The 22,584-nt window shown below is 44.3% G+C and overlaps 1 protein-coding gene across 6 annotated transcripts in view; it reads right to left on the minus strand.

Annotated features, from left to right (window-relative positions):
• Positions 1-517: 517 nt before the first annotated feature.
• BLM (BLM RecQ like helicase) overlaps positions 518-22,584 on the minus strand; it is a 386,095-nt gene continuing 364,028 nt past the window's right edge. For 5 of the 6 annotated variants that reach the window (XM_069222975.1, XM_069222977.1, XM_069222973.1 and 2 more), the window contains one exon: positions 518-1,005. In XM_069222975.1, coding sequence (XP_069079076.1) covers positions 813-1,005 — 193 coding nt within the window. In that variant the 3' untranslated portion in view covers positions 518-812. The remainder of the gene's footprint in view (positions 1,006-22,584) is intronic. The other variant, XM_069222974.1, reaches the window with a different exon arrangement.

Consider the following 22,584-nt stretch of genomic DNA (forward strand, 5'->3'; position numbering starts at 1 on the left):
AATGGCTACTATTTTTACTGTTGGAAGAGCACAGAAATTGGAATCTCTGAGAGCACGTATGCCTCAACCAGGTCCGATGATAAAAGTTCTCAAGAGTCCCATTGGGAAAAATAGTTTTGGTGTAAGGACCACAACAGAGACTTTTTTATTTTTATTTTAACTCTGCCTGTGTTGAGATGTGTATTACTGGTTTTCAGTGTATCGGGTCAGAATGGCAGAGGGCAGTGCGGGCAACTAGCACTACCAGGCGCTGTTTAAAAATGAACAGTTATTTCCCACTTGTAGTCTTAAATGTATTTACCAAAAAAGAGATCTATCCCAACAGTGACAGCGTTAAACAATCAAGTACATGGGACACTTAGAAACCAGTGCTTAAGTCAAGCAACTTGTTGGGTCTACTGCAAACACAATTCGATGTTGCTTTCTGGTCCTAGTGCTGCAAAGGTAATGGTCTACATATGGTCAGTGGAAGTGTTGGTCCAGGCTCTGATAAACAGTTTTCCAGGCAAATCAAATCTTTTTTTGCAAATAAAAATATATTTATTTTTATGTAAACAGTTACTGTGAATTAACAAACGCAAAGTTAAGAATATCACAGTTCAACTACAAATAAAATTAACCATAACTAAAAAGACATTCATAAATCTTAAAAGTTAGTTTTTCTTCTGTACACAAAGAGGTTTTCACTTCTGCCAATTTTTATTATAAGAATAATTTATCTTACAAAAAACATTATGTACAAGTCCCATTGCATCTGGGCACTCCAAGTCCTGAGACTTTGGTCCCGAGTATGTGCTGGAGATGTAAACTCTTTAAAGCACAGAGTATGCAGGCTTAGGAAACCGTTTGTTAACCTGCGGCATTGGTAGGGCCATGAATCCAGGCTTTTTGCCCCCTCCTGCTCTGGAACCAAAACTTGTTGTGCTGCCTGGACAAGAGCTGGAGTTTGCTGAATATGCAGAATTAGACGTAGATGAAGCCCTGGAATAATTGGAATTGTATCCGCTGGAAAAAAAGAGAACAGTTAAATTGGTCAATGTCCAAATATAAATCCTCTATGTACCCCAAAAACACTGATTAAGATGGTTAAACAAGGGATGTGACAAATTAGCCATAGAAGGACCTTTTCTACATAGATAAGTTACGAAGATCAAAGTCTTAGAGCTTGGCTGAAATATTCGTTAATTTCCATCATTTTGAATTAGGAGTACGTCAAAAGGAGGCCCGAAGTGGGTCCCATACTAGAAAATCAAGGTTCTCTTGCATCAGTTTCCCAATCATTAGGAGCCATATGAGTGTCTGCCACAATAGTACCACACTAATAGCGGAGAGTGCTAATGCCATTTGTTAGTGTTAAAAGGAAATTTGGGTGATGACACGGTTATCTACAAGACTAAAGAAAATGCAAGACAAGGAGGGGCAGCCTTTTCTGCAAAACACACAGCGCTCACTGCAAATGGCAGAATTCTGGAAAGAAGTCAGATATATTGTCAAAAATATAACGATGTCTCATGGACACAGGACCCAAGCAAATCATTTTAGGAACATGAGTTCAAGGGACGTCCCCAAAATACAAAACTGATGATCATTATGATTGACAATAGAGATACTGTGCAAATCTCAAAATAACTCTTGTGTAAAATGCATTCGATGTATGGACAGAAACATGATTTTGTGAAAAGCAGAATTTGGAGGTATAGCACGTCCCTGAAAGCACAGGAACAACTAGGGGAAATGGTGTGAGTACACTGATTTCGGATAAACCACAGGGCAGGATCACATGAGAGCTGCAAGACAGGAAAAAGCTTTAGGTAGCTGCCAACAGGATGATGCCATTTGTGAGAGCGAGGAGTTGATCCCTGACACATGCTATGAACAGTTATTGATTCTGTATGATGAAAAAGCTAATACATATTGATACAGATGGATATTTAGCTAATATTCGCATGCCAATAGACGTCAATGTTCCAACTATGGATCTGTAGTTCTTGAGGGACGCCCCTTCCTAAAAAAAAGTATTATATTTTCCTTGCATCAGATTTCTGTGAAACATAAATACACGGTCTAGGCTGGACAAGTGGAACGAGTGCAAGCTGATTTTAATGGAAGAATGTCACTTCATTTGGAAGAAAATTTGGATTTGTCTTTAGAATGAAGACAGTGTAAAAGGGCTCTGACGAAAATGCATGGATTTCCCTTGCAGGCATTGAGATTGCTGTTTTAAAATGAGATTGCTGTTTTAAAACGAGTTTGCTTTGAAAGGCAAGGGGTCTGTCTGTATGCTCTGGAGAAGGCTTAAATTTGAAATGGCTACACTGCAGCTCTAAGACGAACTGGACCAATGGTTTGGAACTCTTTGTATAGTGGCAGATTTCATGAAAAAATTATGAGGAGGGACTGCCACACAGACTCAAAGCATTGATGCCTGCAAGCCCAGGCCGGAGACACTAATGTCTGCCAGAGGTGTGAACCGATGACACGTTACAACCAAACGGTCACCCAGAAATATTCCTGGACAGTGCCAAAGAAACAGCATTTGCCTCAGTAAAATGCGGTCCTGGGTCCCCAGAGCACTTTTTTGAATGATGCAGAAGGACAAATTTCCATTTCTGGGTTGCTCTGCGCTCCTTGGGGCTAAAGTATCCAATGAGGATCGGTCATCCAGGATTTGCCGCGATCAAACAATGTAAACTCAAAATATTGAAAAAAGGCGGGCGGTGAAGCACCCTTATCCACTTTGGGAGGTTGCGTCTGCTCAAAGATATGTGGAAAAGAACAGAAGCCTTTGCATATAGCATCAGCAGGTCAAACATATCGAAATAAAAGCAGATGCAATGGCTAAACCAGTAACTCTGAAACACGTGAAACAGACTTGAGGGCCGGAATATATAGTCATAAAGTAGAAAAGTATAAAGGCAACTGTGTTTGCGTTCAAAACATGAGCCCATGAGAAACTAGGCCAAAGAGGCTCCAATGAGCTCTGATAAACGTGAAGAAGAGCACACTGGATTCATTCTGTACAGAAAAACAAGGATGATTGATCAGTCAAACAAAAAAACAACTAGAAAAACCTTGATGATTAAAAGATAACATGATGAATACCACAACAGGCTGCCTTCTCTTTGGTGCAAAAAACCAATCGCATCATGCTACTTATCTACAGCTTTGACAGAAGGGCAGTGTGACGCCAAGATTACATTCATCACTCTAGGCCAGTGATTCCCAACCTTTTGACTTCTGTGGACCCCAACTGTATCATTCCTGGAACCCAGGGACCCCCACTGAATCATTATTGGAATCTGGGGACCCCCCACTGATTCATTACTGAAAGCTGGGGACCTAATCTGTTAATATTATTTACTTTTCTTTGAAGTCGCGGTCCCCCTGAGCAGGCTTAGGTGTCCCGGGACCACAGTTTGGGAACCTCTGTTCTTTGCCATACTTGAAGTTTTGGATTAAAAAACTATTTCTTTGAAAATAGGCGAGATCCATCATGAACAAAAATGGGAGACAAGATCACAGAAGTGTGGCAGAATCATCTGTCACTCCGCCTCCGTCTGGCTTGTTTCCTCAGTTGTAAGGAAGCTTCCTCCAATACAAGGTGGGAGAAGAATGTGAGAAAGCATGAAACCAGAACCAATGTTCCACCCAAAAGGGAAAAAACTCCCACAGTGGGACAGAAGGGGCCATACAAACATGACAATGCTTTTGTGTAAATCAAAAGAATTAACAAAGGGGTGCCTCACTGGCAGCAGAAACCAAACCTTTTTCTAAGTAACATACTATAAGAAGGCTATCCTGTTTTTAACCTATGATAACTGATAAAACCCCACCAAAACATAAACAGCCCTCCTCAGTGCAAACATATAAACACCTGCTCTAACACAAACCAAATTTCTAAAGAAAGGAAAGTGAGAGAGAATGAGTCATTTTTATGTCTTTCTTAACGGGCCAACACATGTAACTTTGTTATACAAGGCAGCAAGCAAAAACACTGATCTGAAATTATTCTGCTTGAGCTTTGGTGTTTAGGGATGCCACTAAAATCTTGCTTCTTCTTCCCTTCGATTCGTCAAGGTATGTGTGCTTGGATTAAAGATATAGGGCCTCATTACAACCCTGCCGGTCTTAAGACCGCCAGGGCAGCAGTGGCTGTTGGACTGCCGCCAATGCGGTGATCTTACAGCCACATTACGACCGTGGCGGTTGCACCATGGTCAGACCGCCAGCACCACCACTTCTCATCCACTTGAGGGGCTGGTGGGTCCGAATCTGCCAGCCCTGGGGATTACGAGTCCCTTCTCCGCCGGCGATTACATGGTGGTAGCACTGCCATGTAAAGGCTGGCGGAGACGGGGAGCAGGGGCCCCCATGGCCAGCCCCATCACGCTTTTCACCGTCTGCTTTGCAAAGCGCGATGGGTGCTGGTGCACCCTACGCACTGCAACATTGCCACCGGCTCAATTATGAGCCGGTGCCAATGCTGTGGGCTGTTTCCTGCTGGGCCAGTGGGCAGAGACTCTGTTTCTGCCCACTGACTCAGCAGGAAACTCTCAAAAGGGGCCGTGGGAAGGGGACTGCACTGGCAGTAACCTGTCCCCAGTACGTCAGCTGACAGCCTTTTTGGTCCACCGAAGTTGTAATTAGTGCCATAGTGTTTAGAAGAGAAGAATGTTTTAGGTCTGATCTAATTATATTATACGTGGTATTCAATGCAAGGTGTAGTGAGAGGTACCTGTGAAAAAAGTGCTGTCACAATGCACATAGGATGAAAAAGTGACAAGACTTTCTATATACCAATACAATTCATAGCTGCAAGATGTCTCATTGTTATGTATAAGAACGTCATCTAATCCTCTATTTTTACTCAACTGCACTTTACTGCAGTGGGTTTGAGCCCATGGTTACAACGTTAACAAACAGCAAATGTTCAAGTCCCCCATAATAAAATCAGATGTCTGTTATAAGGTGAGGACTGACTTAAAGTGAGCCATATGTCATGAGGACACTTTGGCACCTATGAAAGTCCACAAAACAGTAGAACTACCTTTATGTAGTGAGGTAAAGAGTGCCGAAAAACAATGGTGAGCATGCTTAAAGCATCACATTTCAGATGCAATAGAACACAGACCTACAAGTTAATCTGTTGTAATTCAACATTTTAAAGGGTTCACAAGGTACTATCCTGTTGTCACTATTGACCACCCCTACCATTGCATCATATTCAGTAACGAGTAGATGAATGAACCCCAACTCGGTTAGAAATTTTCTTATTAAAACATTTGAATATAACACTCTTTCTTTTTTTATCCATTAACAGTCCTGTAAACCGGACAGTGTCCTTCCTGACATAGTAAGTGAGGTAATGAAATGTAAGAGAGTGATGAGACGCGAGAGAGTAAGAGATGTGAACGAGCGCAATACCTAGACTTTCTATACTTAAAACAGTCTAACAAGTCCATTGGACATACTGCATATGGGAAGACACTACCTACCCAGCATTACTTCTTTAAATTAAATATGCACTTTATAACAATCATAGCAAAATATAGAATGTTTTGTAAACAATGGAAAAACACAGTTGTTTGTTTATTTTGGGGGCTAGCTAATTGAATACACCCAGATGAGCACTGATTTCAAAAGGTTTGGAATGCACTGAGAAAACACCAATTAAATCCACACAAAAATAAACACTGAAAACAGGACAGTCTAACTACAAGTCATTGAAATGACCCAAAATTAGATCATCTGTCCTCACATTCAATAACACAGCCAGATGAATTACAGTCAACAGGATTTCGGAAGCTCAGTCCTGTCCCAAAGCTACATCCATCAAGTTTCCAGGCACTAGAAATGAGACCAACGACATCCTGTGCATAGGCATGGTCTTAAAAAATAATGAAGGCTCATCCTAAAAGCACTAGGCCCTTTTGGGAGAGTTCAAGATCTTGAAAGCCTCTGACAACAGCCCGTCATTAATAACAGGTGAGGTGCTGAAGCTTAGGATATGAAGCAGTTGAAGAAAAGATCCCCAGACAAACAGAAAATGATTGTGCCTGGGGAATCAAACTTAGCCAGGGCAAGCACACTACTAGTATCGATCATACCCACAAAGCCCTTCTAACAGGGTCAGTTTTGCCTCCACAGGGCTACATTCTGGGACTTCTCTAAGAAACTCGCTATAGTCCACCTGTCTGTGCCATACCTGTAGGTATTTACAGAATTTGGAGAGTTCAAAATGCTGTTATAGTTCTTGAAAGGATATTATGTAGCTAGTCTTCCAGATGTCTTTAAGACATCTTGATAAACCAACCTAACCCCATCTTAAGAACACCTCGAACTTGGCAGTCCATGAGCATGGTTCCATGCTTGAGGGTGTCTCATAAGTCATTTGTCCACACCATCCTTACTAGTGAGTTACCTTCTGCCAGCAGATCAGAATCACCTCAGTCACTTGGGGTGAGTGAGTTCCGGCAGTTCAACCCATATAAATCCCTGTTTCTGTGCAGCCAATCATTGAACACCTGTCAGCTGTGCTGCACACTAGTATAATTGCATGTCTGACATTCTAAGGCTTCCTTCTTACTGTGAGTGGAAACACACAAATGCGACTCTGGGTATTTTCTGTCCCCTCAAAAATGTCCTGGCATAGTCCCTCAACTTCACAAAAAAGCCCTAGGGGTATTTCTTAATTTTGAAGGTCATATAATAACCTAGGGATCTAGACCATGTTAAATAGGGTTATCCTGCCAACAAGTTAGATTGAGAGCGTGTTCCACTGCAATAATGTAGAACAGACTGTTCTAAACAGTGGGACAAATTGAGTTCCCAAGCTTGATGTGGATGGGTTGTCACCTCAATTTATAGCTACTTGAAGCTGTCCTGCACAAAGCGCAGCCGAGACCGCCAATTGTATGTAGTGTTATCTCCTCTTAATCGGTAAATTAGGGATTTGTCGCAATTGGAACAGACATTACTATGAACTTGTGGAGTATTGCCATTTCACGCAAACCTGACCATTTGGGGGTATCTAATGAACAATAAAAGGCTGTGTATAAAGATATATTATCATCTCTGCCCTCCTCAGAAATGGGTCAATAGCTTTGGGTGAATAGAAAGGCGTAGAAAGGACATAACTGCTGTGTGCTCTTTTCAATGTAAAAAGAGGAAGACAGCATGTCGTTCACATGTACCCAAGCCATTGGCTACTGTCAAAAGTGTTTAATATAATTTATGAATTTTGCCATTTCCTTATTCTGCCACCACCTTCATTGTCCTCACCTTGCAGCCACCATGTTGCTGAAGCAATCTCTGGGGAGCTCCAAGCACACAACCCACTCTAGCTCTGCAACTAGATAAAATATCCCCGTTTAAGGGTAATTGGTGGGGTTGTATGATCTATGCTTCTGAGGACTTGGATTGTGTCACAGCAACAGGATTCTGATGGATTATAGAGGGTACCAATGAATCTATGATTTGTGCTATCAGTTGGAAATCTTTCCAGCCACACTTTCCAGCCACACACCCAGTGAATGGCATTTTGGAGCCTAAAATAGGTACCTTCACCAGAGCCTGAATAAGAGAAAAGGATGCTAACCTCACTACTCTCCTTCTCTATGTAAGAAGCTGGCCTGGTGTGTGGTGAGCACCTGTGGTGTTATCACCTTATACCAGGTCCAGGGATCCCCTATTTGTGAAATGTAGGCAATGTCTAGGAAGCCAGGGCTCTCTAGAGGTAGCTGTGGATGAGCAGCAAAGGCTTATCGAGGAGACATGTAAAGCTTATGCAATACCAGTATAGTCACACAGCAACTTATCACATGAAAAAAACACACTGTTTTACAAAAGTAAAGGTACTTTATTATAGTAACACAACACTACTTATAGGCAGTTCCCCCCAGTTGGGGGTAAGTACACACTAATTATATACACAAAGCAATCAGTAAATAGCATAGAAACAACTACATTGGCAATACTTAGTAAAAATAGCAAGGGCACCAGAGGAGGGCCAAACCATATACTAAAAAAGTGGAATGCGAGATACAGTCCCCCACCCAAGGATGTGGAGGTGTTAAAGGGGAGCTGGAGGGACTAGGAACCCCAAGAAGTCAGTACCAGAGTGACCTCCAGCAACTAGGAGAGCAGAGATAGGTACCTGGTTTTCCCAAATACTAACAGAAGGACTTGGAAAAAGGATTGTACCAGAACAGGAACAGACAGGAAGAACCCAAAGGTGGATTCCGGTAGAAGAGGACCTGCAAAAGAAGGGGAATTAGTCCAATCCAAGGTGGAGTGTCCAGTGGGGGCAGGAGCCACTACCTAGCCTTCTGTGGATGCAGAACCAGGTCGACGAGGGGAGAGGAAGACCAACTGTGGAGCCCAGGAGCTTAAAAGGAGTCCTTGGAGCAGTGCAGGTGGTGTCCCACATCGGTTGTCAAGTTGCAAATGGTCAGTGGTGTAGGAGAACCACCAACAAGCCTTGGCAAATGCAAGAGGAGCAAAAGAAGAGTTTCAAGGCTGAAGAGGACCAGCAGGGCCATGGGACTTGATCCTTGGAAGGGAGTCCGAGGTGACCCTCAGCAGTCAGAAGAGCCAACAGAAGCAGTTGCAGCCCCTACAGGCAACCCACTGGCAGCAGGTACAGAAAGTAGCAGAGAGGCTAAGTCAGCACACCTGAAAAAGAGTCCTACGTCGCTGGAGCAGCAGAGGAGACTGTGCTTTGCAGGAAGAAGTGCTGAGAGCCGGGGCTACTCGGAGCCTGAAGATCCCTTGGAGCAGCAGCAAACAAGCCTTGGTAGCTGCAAGAGTTGTGGTGCACAGGGGTACTGTCCTGCAATGAAAGGCATGGGCTTAACTTCTCCCAAGTTGGACAGCTGGCAGAAAGGACCAAAGAAACCACTCTAGACTACCACCCGTGATGCAGGATCCACGCGGTTCCAGGGGACAGTGGATCCATGCAGCCGGTCGCAGTTGCAGTTGGTGCCTGTAGCTGCAGGGGCGTGACTCCTTCGCTCCAAGGGAGATTCCTTTTTGCTTCTTGGTGCAGGCTGAAGTCTTGCCGACCTCAGAGGATGCACAGCCAGAGAAATGTTGCAGTAGCTGGAAGGAGCTGGAGAAACAATGTTGCAAAGCGGAGTCGTTGTTGGAGTTGCAGATTGTTGGTTCCTGAAGAATCCAGTTGCGGTTCCAGTGGACAGAAGATGAAGTAAAGGATCCAGAGGAGTCCTGGTGGAATCTTGCACATTGAATCTTGAGACCTACCCTCAAGGAAGTCCCTAAATAGCCCTAAAAGGGGAGTTGGTCACTTAGTAAGGTGACCAACTATCAAGAGGGGTCTGTGACGTCACCTGCCTGACCTGGCCACTCAGATACTCCCAGGGGCCTCTGCCCATCTTGGCTTCAAGATGGCAGATTCAAGTGGCCACCTGGAGAAGCTCTGGGCACCACCTATAGGGTGGTGATGGACAGGGGTCTGGTCACTTTCCTTTTCTTTGTCCAGTTGCGCACCACAGCAGGGACCAAGAGTCCCTGGACTGGTGCAAACCGGTTTATGCAAGGAGGACCTTCAAAGCAAACTGGTGGCTTGGGGAGGCTCAACCTCCCAAGCCTTGTAACACCTATTTCCAAGGGAGAGGGTTACCTCCTTCTCTCCACAGGAAATCCTTTGTTCTGCCTTCCCCTGCCTGAGCTGGTCAGACAGCAGGAGAGCAGAAACCTGTCTGAGGGGTGGCAGCTGCGCAGGCTGCCCGGAAAACCCCAGAAGACTGGTAGGAGCAATGCTGGGGGTCCTCTAAGGAGCCCCAGGAGTGAACGGAATCACACAACCAATACTGGCAACAATATTGGGTATGATTCTGACATGTTTGATACCAAACATGTTCAGGTTCGGAGTTACCATTGTATAGCTGGGCAAAGGTGTGTCCAGTACACGGGTAAAATGACTTCCCTGCACTTACGAAGTCCAGTGTAATGGAACTGGAATTAGTAGGGGCACCTCTGCTCATGCAGGGATGCCCTCACACACAGGGACCTGCACCCTGCCCTCTAGGTTAGGAGGGCCTACCATAGGGATGACTTGCAGGGACCTGGTGCAGTGACCTGTGGTGAAAGGGTGCATGTACCTTTTCACGCAGGCTGCAATAGCAGGCCTCCAGACACATTTTGCATGGGCTCTCATGGGTGGCATATTACATTCTGCAGCCCATGGGGAACCCCTGGTGCCCAAATGCCCTGGGTACCTAAGTACCATATACTAGGGGCTTATAAGGAGGAACCAGTGTGCCAGTTGTGGGATGTGCAAAGTCCTAGGCAAACAAATTTAGAGGGAGAGAGCACAATCACTGGGGTCCTGGTTAGCAGGATCCCAGTGAAAACAGTCTAAGCATACTAACAGCAGGGAAAAAGTGGGGGTAACCATGCCAAAGAGGGCACTTTCCTACACTCTGCACAAAATGTCTTATCTGAAGCATAAACAAGGCCAGCAGAAACCTTAAGGCTGTCCTCCCACGTGCATTTCACTTTGGGCAAAAATGTCCTAGCCCAAGGTAACTACTATAGCGGATCCACAACTGCTGCAGTTGTTCGTGGATGCAGTGGATGGTATCAGTGCTGGCATCATTGTAAGGCCTTTGGCGTCAAATGAGGGATTGCTCAGGTTTGGGCCAAGTTGGGACCTTCAATGGGGTTTGCTTGGTGGCAGGGCAGAGGCTGCTGTCAGAGCAATTGTGGAAGATTACATAGGCAGTTTTGGGGCCACATGTGCACAGAGGGTGCCAGAGGTGGACAACACATAGAGAAAAGCCTAGGTGAAAGTTGCCACTAAAGCTGGGTCCAAACAGAAAAGCTGGGATCGGTTCTGGCAGCACTGAACATGGAGCTAGTTACTGGCAGCTGGCTCATGTCTTTCAGAACAGGAAATGGATCCTATGATGATATTCAGGTTATAGTTGGGGAAGGAGCAAGGCAACCACTAGGACTTGCCCCGAGACCAGTAGTAACTTCAAGAGGAAGAAGAACCCCATATTTGGTACTTCCTAAGCGTGGAGCAGAAGGATTTCTCTAGAGACAAAGCCTTCCCTCTGCACCAGTCTTGAGAATGGGAACTGTGAGGGGGTGACTCTATTGTTCGTGTCAGGATGTGGAAGTCCCCCGAATCCTCAATAGCCATTGAATGCATGAAGTCCCAAATGAAAGCAGATTTGGAGGCTTGCAGAGGATCCATAGTCCAAGGACAGACATCATGCGGGGTCAAAAACGATCCCAGACCCAGAGGGTGCCAGGAGCAGTATCCATGAGATCCTGACCTTTAACAGAGGTGACAGTTCACAAAAGTCATTGCAAATACAATGTTGAAAGCAAAGTTTCAGCTGACAGCATGCCCACATCAAAGGACATGGAAAAAAAAAACTAATTTTAGAATAAAGTGACATCACATCCACGTTCAGGAGAGGTATTTGTTCCAACTTTTCCAGATCCAGTCTGAGGGAGATTCATGAGCTGAGAAACCTGCAAGTAGATGCATTCATCAGAATAGTAGGTTGGTTTGTGGGGGAACGAGAGGGAGCATGAGGGTTCATCTTTTGAGATGCAACAAAACAGTGTGGGATGTAACGGAAACACAGGTCGAAGCAACATGGAAAAAAAGAAGGGAGTCTCCTGGAGGGGCAATATACCCTTACAACCCACTCTAGGTAAGAAAGCGTATGCGTTAACCGACTTGAAAGAAATAACAAAATTTGAATGCAAATTTTTAGCTTAGTATATTGATCTTAAAGATTAAATAATGTTATTTTAAAAAAATGAGTGTAGTTATTAATTGTGGCCCAGTGTGACCAAGGTTAATGAATCGGAGATTCCAGGGTAGGCTGGATCCTGTGAGTTATTACTGTAAAACCTGCTGCTTAAAAAATGATTTCAAATATAATGACTGCCCTGGACGTAATACGTAACTCGCCAACCAGAAAGAAACATAGCGAGGTAGAGAATAATATATGAGATATGATATTGAGCCCGTAAATAACGATGTGTCATTTGACCTCAGGGAAAGCTTGGTGACTGAACTAAAACAATAAGCTCAAGTTCATTGGCTGGCTTACTGGGGCACAGAACATGGATGCATTTGAAAGACCCCTTGTTGCATGGTAGAGCAAAGGCAAGTCTCATAAATTTTATACAGGGAGAACTGACACTGTGGCGATCTTTCAAAACGACTGCACAGGACATGACACATTAGGGAAGAGGGTCCTAAGACATTGTTTATAAAACACAGCATTATGCCAAAGCTTATAGCCCCCTCCTTCTTTCTTACATCTGTAGTATATGAATTCGCTGTTTATCGATAATATGAATGAACTGGAATATAATTGCATTTTGTTGTATGCTGTACTTTCTGTCTTAACATGCATTCTGGTACAAAGGTAAGTTTGCAAGTTTTGAACTAGAATAATATTAAAGTACTTTTTTATTTTTGGAAAATGTGCCCTGCGCATGCATAACCTACTAACAGCAAATGCTAAATAAAACCAGTGGAACTGCTACATTATAGTGCAACTCTTATCGCTCCACCAACAGTAAGAGTATCAATATTATGGCAAAAAACACACCTAAAAAGTTATTTCACAAACTAAATTATTTGCATCATGCAGTGATGACAAACTTAGTTTCTGAGCTGAATGACAGAAATAATTTAGTTTATGAAACAATTTATCTGGGGGAGTTTAATGGTATAAAACAAACCGTTGGAGCACCATATTTTGTGCCACTTGGTGAAAGCCGTCCCAGGTCCTCTTACGTAGTCAAGAAGTCCAAGTGCATTAGGCATTTGAGTAGAGGTAGAAACCGATCTGGTAGAGATCAGAGAACCTAAACAGGCAAGCCCTATTGGGAACAATCTGAATGAGAAGATCATCAAGGTCTACCCTTGGTGATCAACCTGCTTGGCTGAGGAACAGGAAGGAGGAAGATGCTTTAGAGGAAGTCTGGATTGCTTCCAGCACCCAAAAGGTAGAGGAGAAAAGATAACCTTTTCCCTATGTAAACAGGTGACCCCCAAAAGCTAAACATCTCATTCACCACTTCCTCCTTTCTATCACCATTTGGAGGTAACTTCTCTGTTTCTGTGAGAAAGTCTGCTTGAGTCTTCAATTCCCAATTGAGATTCATGTCTCTACAGATTATGAAGAGTCCTGCATACTCTATCCCTCCTTTGACATCTGTGGAACTTCAGGTTTTTAAAGCTGTATCTAGAAGTAGCGGCAAAAGGAGATCTCTGTTGGGTTAGTCCTTTTGCACGTCAGCAGAAGAGATGCATCATCACTAGAAGGTGATGATGCATTGGAACACTACGAGCTCACGGGAGGAATGCTGGGGAACCCTGCTGGGAAGACGGTTGCAGGGAAGGCTGGAGAAATGTTACCCTGGTGACAGGGGTTTGAGTAAAAGAAGAAAAAAATAATCTAAACCAGACAAGCTCTCCCCATATTCATTTGAACGCTACAGATTAGCGACGAGACACGGGCCCACAAGGATTACACTGAAGTAAGAGTACTTTGCTTTACTTTAAAGCTCAATTCTATATTGAAGGTTCAAGAGAGGCAATCCCAGCATCTACATGCACTGGTAAGTCTTTTTAATATAAACGTTTACGTACTGGTACTAGGGCTATCAAGGGCGTCACACTCAGAATCGGTTGGTCTAACACATGCCCTCAACTGTTTCCTGGGTTACAGGACAGCACACAAACTTTACAACTGGGTCATAAGTGGCCATGTCATTGAGGCTCACGCTGCAACCAACTGTCAATGCGCGTGGTGCGTGTGCTGAAAAATACCACTTGTAGAAAGTGGTGCATGATAACAGTAATGACGACAATCACGCATGAGGAACAACACTCTAGATTCTAGAAGGTGATGATGCACTGCAATGCTATGAGCTCACGGGAGGAATTCTGGGGATCACCGCTGGGAAAACGGTTGCGGGGAAGGCTGTAAAACTGTTATGCTGGTGCCAGGGGTTTGAGTAAAAGAAGAATAAATCTTTTAGACAAGACAAGCTCTTCACATGTTCATTTGAACACTACAATCTCAACAGCATGAAATATGACTGAGCAACGGCACAGTCACAAATCTCTAATCTCCCTCCCCTGGGGGGACTGCAGAAGGGAGGAGGAGTTGTTTACTTATGCCACTCAAAAGCTCACATAGGCTAAGATCATCACGTTTTTCACTAAAGCAGGATCTGTTATAGGCATCAATTAACTTTTCTTATGAGAATTTTCCGACTTAATTTACCTTTTTAAAATCAGAGAATGCATACCAATACCACATACAGGCCAATAAAGACAATACCAGATTTTCCAAACAACAGATGGTGATAGTGCAGCAAAGTAAAGGTAACAGAAAATAGTTTGGAGAGACAATAAGAGTGCACACTTCCCAAAGGCAGTATTACCCATGTAACAAAGGCCTATCAACCAATATTAGTTTCCCTGAAGGTCACAATTTCAGCAGTAACCCCCCTGTCAACTAATGGGCAGGGCTTAGTCTCCTTGCAGCAGTCAACTGTGGATTGGACTCCTTATATCACTGGTTGTGACGTAGAGGAGCAATGTGGTAGAGTTGACAACTGCGTCATCGTAATAAACAATGCCCCTAAGCCACACAGTACTGGTTGGTCCAGGACTCTGCCCCAGCACACTGTCACCCCCTTCATGGCCATCAGAAGTACAAGAGCTGTGTATCTGCAAAATCAACATGGGACATCATAAATATCACTCAGAAATGCGATGAGTGGGGAGGGGTTTTGCGGATATTTCTGGGAACCCTTTTGCCAGTCTGAAACTAACCCCAGATACGACCAAGCCAAGCGCAGAAAGCCTGCTTCTAGGTGATGACATTTCCTGCAGCTAGTGTCAACCTCTGATAGAATGCCTTATGAACCATCATATACTTTGCAGATATTTGTACTGTAGTGGTCTTATGCATGTTGTTCAGATATATATTCAGGTATATATTGCACACAGTAAATGCTGATTGCTTATCTGTCAGAATGGACTAAACGCCACTGACCCATCGTCCCCACAACAGACTACGTGTCAAAGATCATTGCAAATGAGGTGGTGGTTCTGAAGGGAAAGCACATTTGTGCTGCATTAACGGACATCTAAAAATACATTCAAAGATCCTCTTTGGCTCAAAGTCAAATGATGGCTACCTGGAAACATGTTGCTTGTGCACTTCCATCCTAACTTGGAAAGTCATCAGCCAATTTGAGTTCGAGGGAGTACAGTATCTCAGTATCTGTTTGTAAGGTCAGGCAATGCCAAGTATGAAGCAGATCTGGATAGTGGTCTGATCAGCACTGTGGCTGGAGCCATGGTGATGCAATATTCCACTTCATAAGTAAGCGACTAATGAGTGAAGGAGGATGGAACCAGGATGTGGCGAAGTAAGCCGGGCCAACATAAAAATACAGTTAAAAAATTAGGGACACAAAAAGGACCATGACATTAGGTTAGGGTCAAAGCTGTTTCCAAGTACAACCTCCACATCCCAGTGTATTTGCACACAGAAGGAACGGACACATCACTGAAGAGAGCAATACAATCTGCAGCAGGCTGTGGCAAGTGAGACTGATAAGACAACAAACTTGCTTTATTTTGCATGAAGGCTGGAGATACTTCTAAAGTGAATGACTTTGCATATCATCAGTGAGAGATTTAGGGCTTAGGTAATAGCAGAATATTACAGATGGTAGTTTCTGCCAACAAGACAAATTCTCACACAACAAAAGACAGAGACTTGATCGCTATTGTAAAAAGCAGACAGAATAATGGGTATATCAGGTGAGTTCCCTGCAACTCTTCAATCTCATTTGAAATCAGTGGCGGCCCGTCCTTTAGGGTGGAGGGGCCATGCCCCCCCACCTTTTGCCCCCCATGAACAGTGTGTCAGGCTGAACAAAGGTCAGCCTGACAGACACTCTTCATGTTCAGGTCAGGCAGCCAGGAGCAGACATGCGTGATTTGCGCAGACTCCTGGCTGTCTGAGCTGAACTTTGCTGGGCTGAGGAGATCACAGCTCCTATGGGTGTGACCTCCTCAGCCCAGCAAAGGTGCCTCGAGGCCCGCCCCTGGGTGACGAGGAAAGCGTCACCAATTGACACTCTCCCTGGGCGCTTCAGTTTAAGCCCTGAAGTGCCCAGGGCGAGTGTCAATCAATGACACTTCGTCACAGAGTGGGATGGGGTCAGCATTCTCACTGACCCCATCCCACTCTGTGACGAGGCTGGGACTGCTGCCTTCCCTCATTGGCTGACGTAAGGTCAGCCAATGAGGGAAGGCAGCAGTCCCAACCCTCCTGGGACCTGGAGGCTGAAGGTAAGTGTGTGTGTATATGTGTGTGATGTTTCAAATTGAATGTTTGGATGGTATGAATGTTGTTAATGGATGTGCATGCGTGTGTGAAAGAATGAGTGTGTGTGATGTTTTAAAATGAATGTTTGGTGCGTGCGTGCATGTTTGAATGGTATGAGTGTTGTTAATGGATGTGCGTGCATGCGTGTGTGTGAAAGAATGAGTGAGTGTGTGTGTGTGCCCCGCCCGACTCCCCCCTCCCTCCTAAAGCTGCCGGCCGCCACTGTTTGAAATGAAAAGGACAAACTTGAGCTTAATGAGAGCTTATAGGGCTAGCAGACAACAGCGCAGCCCAGGCTACAAATTCAGCACGCAGCCCAACCCTCCATATAGTGGCAAACAAGAAGACAAAAGCCTTTTCACATCTAGCAACATAGGCATGCGAGTCACCTACACACCCAGATGGTGCAGCAATGTAGATACAGGGAACATTTAAAAAACTGCTTGGCCTGGAAGGACTACAGCAGGCATGAAAGAGAGAAGCCCATTAGCTAGGATCTTTACCAATAGGTTGTTGTTGGTATTAATTAATACCAAACACTTGTAGGACTCACAGCAGAAGGCAGTTTTATCTAGCTTCAGTAATGTAACCATCAGTGTCTCTAACACAGTAGGTCATTCAATGAATCTGTGCCTTCTTATACCCACAAGTAGATGAGGGGCCACTTTATCAATGTATTCATTATATAAATCACACGTAAGCCCCGTGCTAGCTTGCGCCTAATCCCCTGGCACTCTTTTGACTACTGACTTGAATTCTGCAATTGTATTAGGTAATCTGGTGTTGCCCTATGAGAACCTTCAGAATGTGAGGAGTATAGTGCTGGATATTAGAATGTGAAAGCTGACCACAGGACCACATTCCTTCCCATGTATGTCCCTACCTGAGTTCCTGAGGTCCAAGTTTTGCAACTGTCTGGGTATGCACCTGCCTTCTGGGCCAGTTCTTACTAGGGCCATCATGGGAGCATGTCTACAAACTCAACTTTGGCCCTCTTCTGTCTGCCTGTGGCCCATGCTACTTTGGAACGACCCTTCTACAAAACAGCCTGGCTGGACTGCTTGTGCTGCTACCATCGGCCTTCCTCTATCCTGAAGGCACCCTAAGTTAGCAAGCAGGTTCCAAGCCACAAACCACACAGTGTATAGTTCTCCAAAGGACTACTCCACTGCAATGCAAATGATTCCAAGTCTACAATTTATGTAAGGAGAGTTCTACCCTACCATGGGCCAACAGAAGCCAGCAAAATCCAGCGCTCAGTCACAAGATGTTGTCTCACCTCCCTCGGGGTGTTCCCTCTGCATTAAAAAAAACTCAACACAGACAAAACAGAAGTGCTGATCTTCAGGAACAACACCTCCCCATGGATGACTCCTGGCGGCCTTCCAAACTAGGGCCAGCATCCACTCCCACAGATCATTCATGGAACCTTGGCCTCTTCCTGGACAGTAAGCTCACCATGAAAAAACAGATCAACGCAGTCTCTTCTGCCAGCTTCCACACTCTTTGCATGCTTCGTACGACCTTCAAATGGCTCCCTGTCAACACCAAACGAACCATCACACAAGCCCTAGTCACCAGCAGGCTGGACTACGGCAACGCATAATATGTAGGGATCACCACGCACCTCCTGAGGAAACTACAGACCGTTCTGAATTCAGCGGCCAGACTCATTCTTGACCTCCCCAAATGAACCCACACCACCCCCCACCTCAAGAAGCTCCACTGGCTTCCCTTTCAGAAGAGATGTCAATTCAAGATTCTGACCATACCTACAAAGCCCTTCACAAACAAGGACCGGAATACATAAATCACTGCCTGAACTTCCACCAACCCTCCACACACATGCACTCCGCTTTCTTCTCTCTTGCAGACCACCCCCACATCTGTCGGTGGTGATTGACTGACTGATTAGGAGGAGACACGCTTGATTTCAATCTGGAGAACATCAGCACGACACGCAGCACCCTTGAGGCTAGTATTGAACCCATTGTAATTTATAGGGGCCTACCAAGGACTGATAAAAAATAAAAACTTGATGAAAGCAGTTGTAGAACATGGCTAGCTTTTTCAGATTGGGAGACTCTAACACTGGAACAAGAGCAACCACTTCTAGACTTGACAGACCAGGTGTGTTTCCTTGAGAGACAAACAGAAGATGCTGCAGGGGGCTCCTGGTGTAGTAACATTAGAATGGTTGTGCTACCAGAGGGTTTTCATGTTCACAACACAGAAGAGTTTCGAGACTCTTGGCTGAAACCTTTTACCAATACTCACAATCTAAGCAGTGTCCTCTCCATTGAGCGGGCATGCCGCATCCCAGTGTGCTGACTTTGATCAAGGCTCGGGCGTGTCTGCTCATTGCAGAACCTTTGCACTACAAAGACTGGGATGAAATCCTACATACTGCCTAAAAGGTGTGCTGCCTCGAATTGTCAGGTGAGCCGCATCAAAATGACAACAGCCATATCCTTTTCTTCCTGACTACACGCTGGCAATCCAGCACCAGCATGCTTCATTTCTGGATGTTAAGAGGAAACTCGGGGACTTTTTGTAAAAATCTCAAAGGCAGTACCCACTCCTTTCTTTGTCTTGTGTTACATGTAGTCTTAAGAGTTCTAATTAAAACGGTGTGATATTGCTTTTTTTCTTAGGAATCTTGACTGTGTTTCCAAGTGGACACACGCAAGCTTGCCTCATTGTTTAAGTACAATCTTTGTTTATGCTCTCCATCCTGACACAGAATCACTTCTGCGGCACCCTTTCTATGGATATGCAAAGTGACTATCAGTAATCTGCTGAGACAGAGTTTCACTATCACAAAGTTCTGAGTCTTAAACCAGTGTTTGTCCAGCTACTGTTTTTTTCTTTACCTGGTTGAATATATTACGATTGCCTTTCTTTCTCATCCAGGTTATGTCATGTAGAGTGTTTTCGCCTGCTCTTTTTTATTATAACAACACAAAGAAATGATGGATTGAGTGCTGAAACTTTTCAAACACTCATCCCCGAGTCACAGTGGTTGAATCCATCATCTTTTTGCCCACCATGCCACCCTAGTGACTTGGGGTGAGTGTTTGAAAAGTTTCAGTAGTCCGTCCATCAGCTTTTTGTGTTGCTTGCTTAGTGCAAACCTTTGCCCAATCCTCTGTACACCTACTCTGTAATCAGATGTTTCTTCGCCGTGAGGGGTGCTCATCCATAAGCGCCAAAATAACCCTCCAAATATGCAAAGATAACCTTTATGCAAAAGGACAAATTATGAATCCTGTAGAAATACAATCTTTATACTACATCCATTTAAGTAGGCCAGTATGCTTCTAACTTTGCGAATGTCATTGAGTCCCCTAACATTCCAGGTCATCATACCAATAGGAGTACTCTGCCTTTGGTAAATCTCGGCAATCAGGGTGCTTGCAAACTGCATCAATGAATTTAGATCTGTGCTACTGCACTATATTGGGCCATGTGAACTATTTGATTGTAACTAAAAATTTCTCACCTACCCACCTCCCACACTGGCACCTCAACCATCAGCAACTCCACTCCTCCATACTCTAAAATTGAGTTAGCATAAGCAAGCATCTTAAAAGCTACCATGAACAATAAACTACATATTCATAACAAGACACTACATTTTTCACTCAAGGCTCCCAGACAATTCACCCAAAATCAACTGCATGGTATGTGCTAGTGGACGGCCTAGCAAAATGGTAATAGCAACTATTATCCAATACACCCTATATTATAAATAGCATAATTTTTGTGGTCATCTTAATAATACAGTGCTGGAAGGTCCCTGCAAGTCTGCACTATCAGTTTGGACCTGCTAAACACCACAGATCAAACCATAATCCTCATAGTTCACATGAAACTCCAGCATCCACAAATATATATGGGGAGACAATCAGGGATTATTGTTTAAGGGACAGATTCAAATGAAAAAAATCTCTCACCCACCTTTCAACATTTTTTACTATGCATAAATACTCAGCAGCTGCAACACTGAAGCAAACCAAGCAACACCTGCTAGGAAGACGCAACCAAGTAGTTAGGACACATATACTGTCATTAATTGCCCCCCCCCCCCCTTTCCAGCTAACCTGTTCATTGAAGAACACCATAGTTATCGGGTCCTTGAACAATTGCTTCTTTGAATTAAATGTTATTTTTAAGTCAGCTGACTAAAGTTTGGTGTAGGCAAGGTCTAGCTACTGTAATTTATTTTCATATTCGGTAAAAGCCCTTCTTGCTGCCTGTACCACCATTGTGAAGTCACAAAAAAAGAAAGGATAGTGATGCACAAGTGTAAGAAAGGTCTAGCATCTCTCTGGTCAGCCTGAAGGCTATATTGTAGGTGTAGGTTTTCTAATTCAATAAGGCCTTAAAGGAAACTCAAGTGCCAGCATTTTCATTAGCAAGCATCAGCCCTTCCACGCACAATGTCCAACAGGCGTGATACACTGTCATACTCGAAGCCAGCCCCTGTGATAATTGAAGCAGTGCTAGAGTGTGACAGGAGTGTATAACAATAACCAGGGTAAACCCTATAACCCTAAAAACTAGGATACTTACAATGCGCCAATAGAATGATTCACTTGGGGGAGAGGAAAAGAAACAAGCAGGTTAGCCCAAATATTTAGGATAAAGTCAAAAAGAAATGCAAACAGAGTGCTGAATAAGTGCATATCTATTTCTAAATCACAATAAAAACAAACTGTGTCAGTGCAGTGCATATAGTGTGCCAGTGCCGTGCGGAATTGGTGAAAATAAGACGCCCTGAACCTTGACTTGCAGTTGATTGCGTGTCTAAATAATTATGTTTGTTACCCAGACTGCCTAGGCTGCTTTCGCGTAAGTGTTTTCTAACAATTGTACTGATGATGGCCCTGGTCAATTCAACCATATGGGTCGAAATGTTGACTTCTTATTTTCTTACAATATGGACTGCACCATGTGTTTGGAAGGAATAGGGCATAAAAATTACATGTCATTTGTATTATCTAGCAAAATAGCATGGCATAATAGTTGGAATCTCCTGCTGGGGATTAACTGTCAATAAACCGATAATACAATTTTGAATACCAACTATTTTTTTATAGATTTTCTTCAGTTTTTGTGTATCCTAGACGAAACAACATTACAGGGCATCAATGTTTGAGTACCTATCAGGGAGGCTGGTACCAATGGGCACAATGGGCGTTGCCCTTCTATCCTGGGCGAGGCAAAAAGAGGTGACAAACAACGAGCAGCTTCAAAGTAATAGCTACTTGCTGCTCGATGATTAGGTTTGCCAAATCTGTGTTTTGGGATCTGTACGGCTGAGCAAGGCCTTCTTTGCCCTGCAGGCACAAACTGTAGCAGTGATATCACTGCAGAGAGTGTGTTAGATTACAATGGCATCATAGGGTTGAAATTGGAGTGTTTCTTTCAGTGGCCAGGGCAGAACTAATGGAGCTCCATTCATCTACATGGCAGAGGGCAGGGCAGGCAGAAGTAAACAATGGAATAGTGGCAGTGGCGTAACAAAGGCCCCCGCAGCGTGGGGAGCCCCCGAGTTCCCGGGCAACCCGGTGTTGATGTCAGTTTCTTTTCACGAATTTCCACGCCATAAGTGCAGAGCCATGAGAAACACTGACTACCGGTGCATCAAAACTTAGGCTCTGAAAGGGGAGTCCCTCCCCCTAGAAATCAGTTTGCATAGGGGCGGAGGATGGGTGGGTCGGTAAGGAAACCGCAACTGGATATTGTCTCTACCAGATAAGGAGTTACCAAAGGTAAGTAACTTGTTCATCTGATAGCGACTGCTAGTTGCAGACTCCTTACCTGTGACTAGACACCCACACAATAGCATCCCTGGAGGTGGATCTGTGAGCCAAGATCATACTAGAAAGTCCTGCAGGACTGAATGGGCAAAGTACACTGACTGTCCAGGCAGCAGTGTTTGGTAAACATGTGCAAGGATGCCCATGCTGCCGTCTGACAGATATCAAGGGCTGGAACTCTGCATGCTAATGCAGTGGATGCAGCTGTAGCTCAAGTAGAATAAGCACACAAGCCCTCAGGGGATTGCTCCTTGGCCAGTGTGTAGCAGATTTTAATGCAGAGTACGACCCATCTGGAGATGGTCCGCTTCTGCACTGCCCAACCTTTCTTCGCACCAACATAACTG

This window comes from Pleurodeles waltl, chromosome 3_1, assembly GCF_031143425.1.
Source record: "Pleurodeles waltl isolate 20211129_DDA chromosome 3_1, aPleWal1.hap1.20221129, whole genome shotgun sequence".
Classification (NCBI taxonomy): domain Eukaryota; kingdom Metazoa; phylum Chordata; class Amphibia; order Caudata; family Salamandridae; genus Pleurodeles; species Pleurodeles waltl.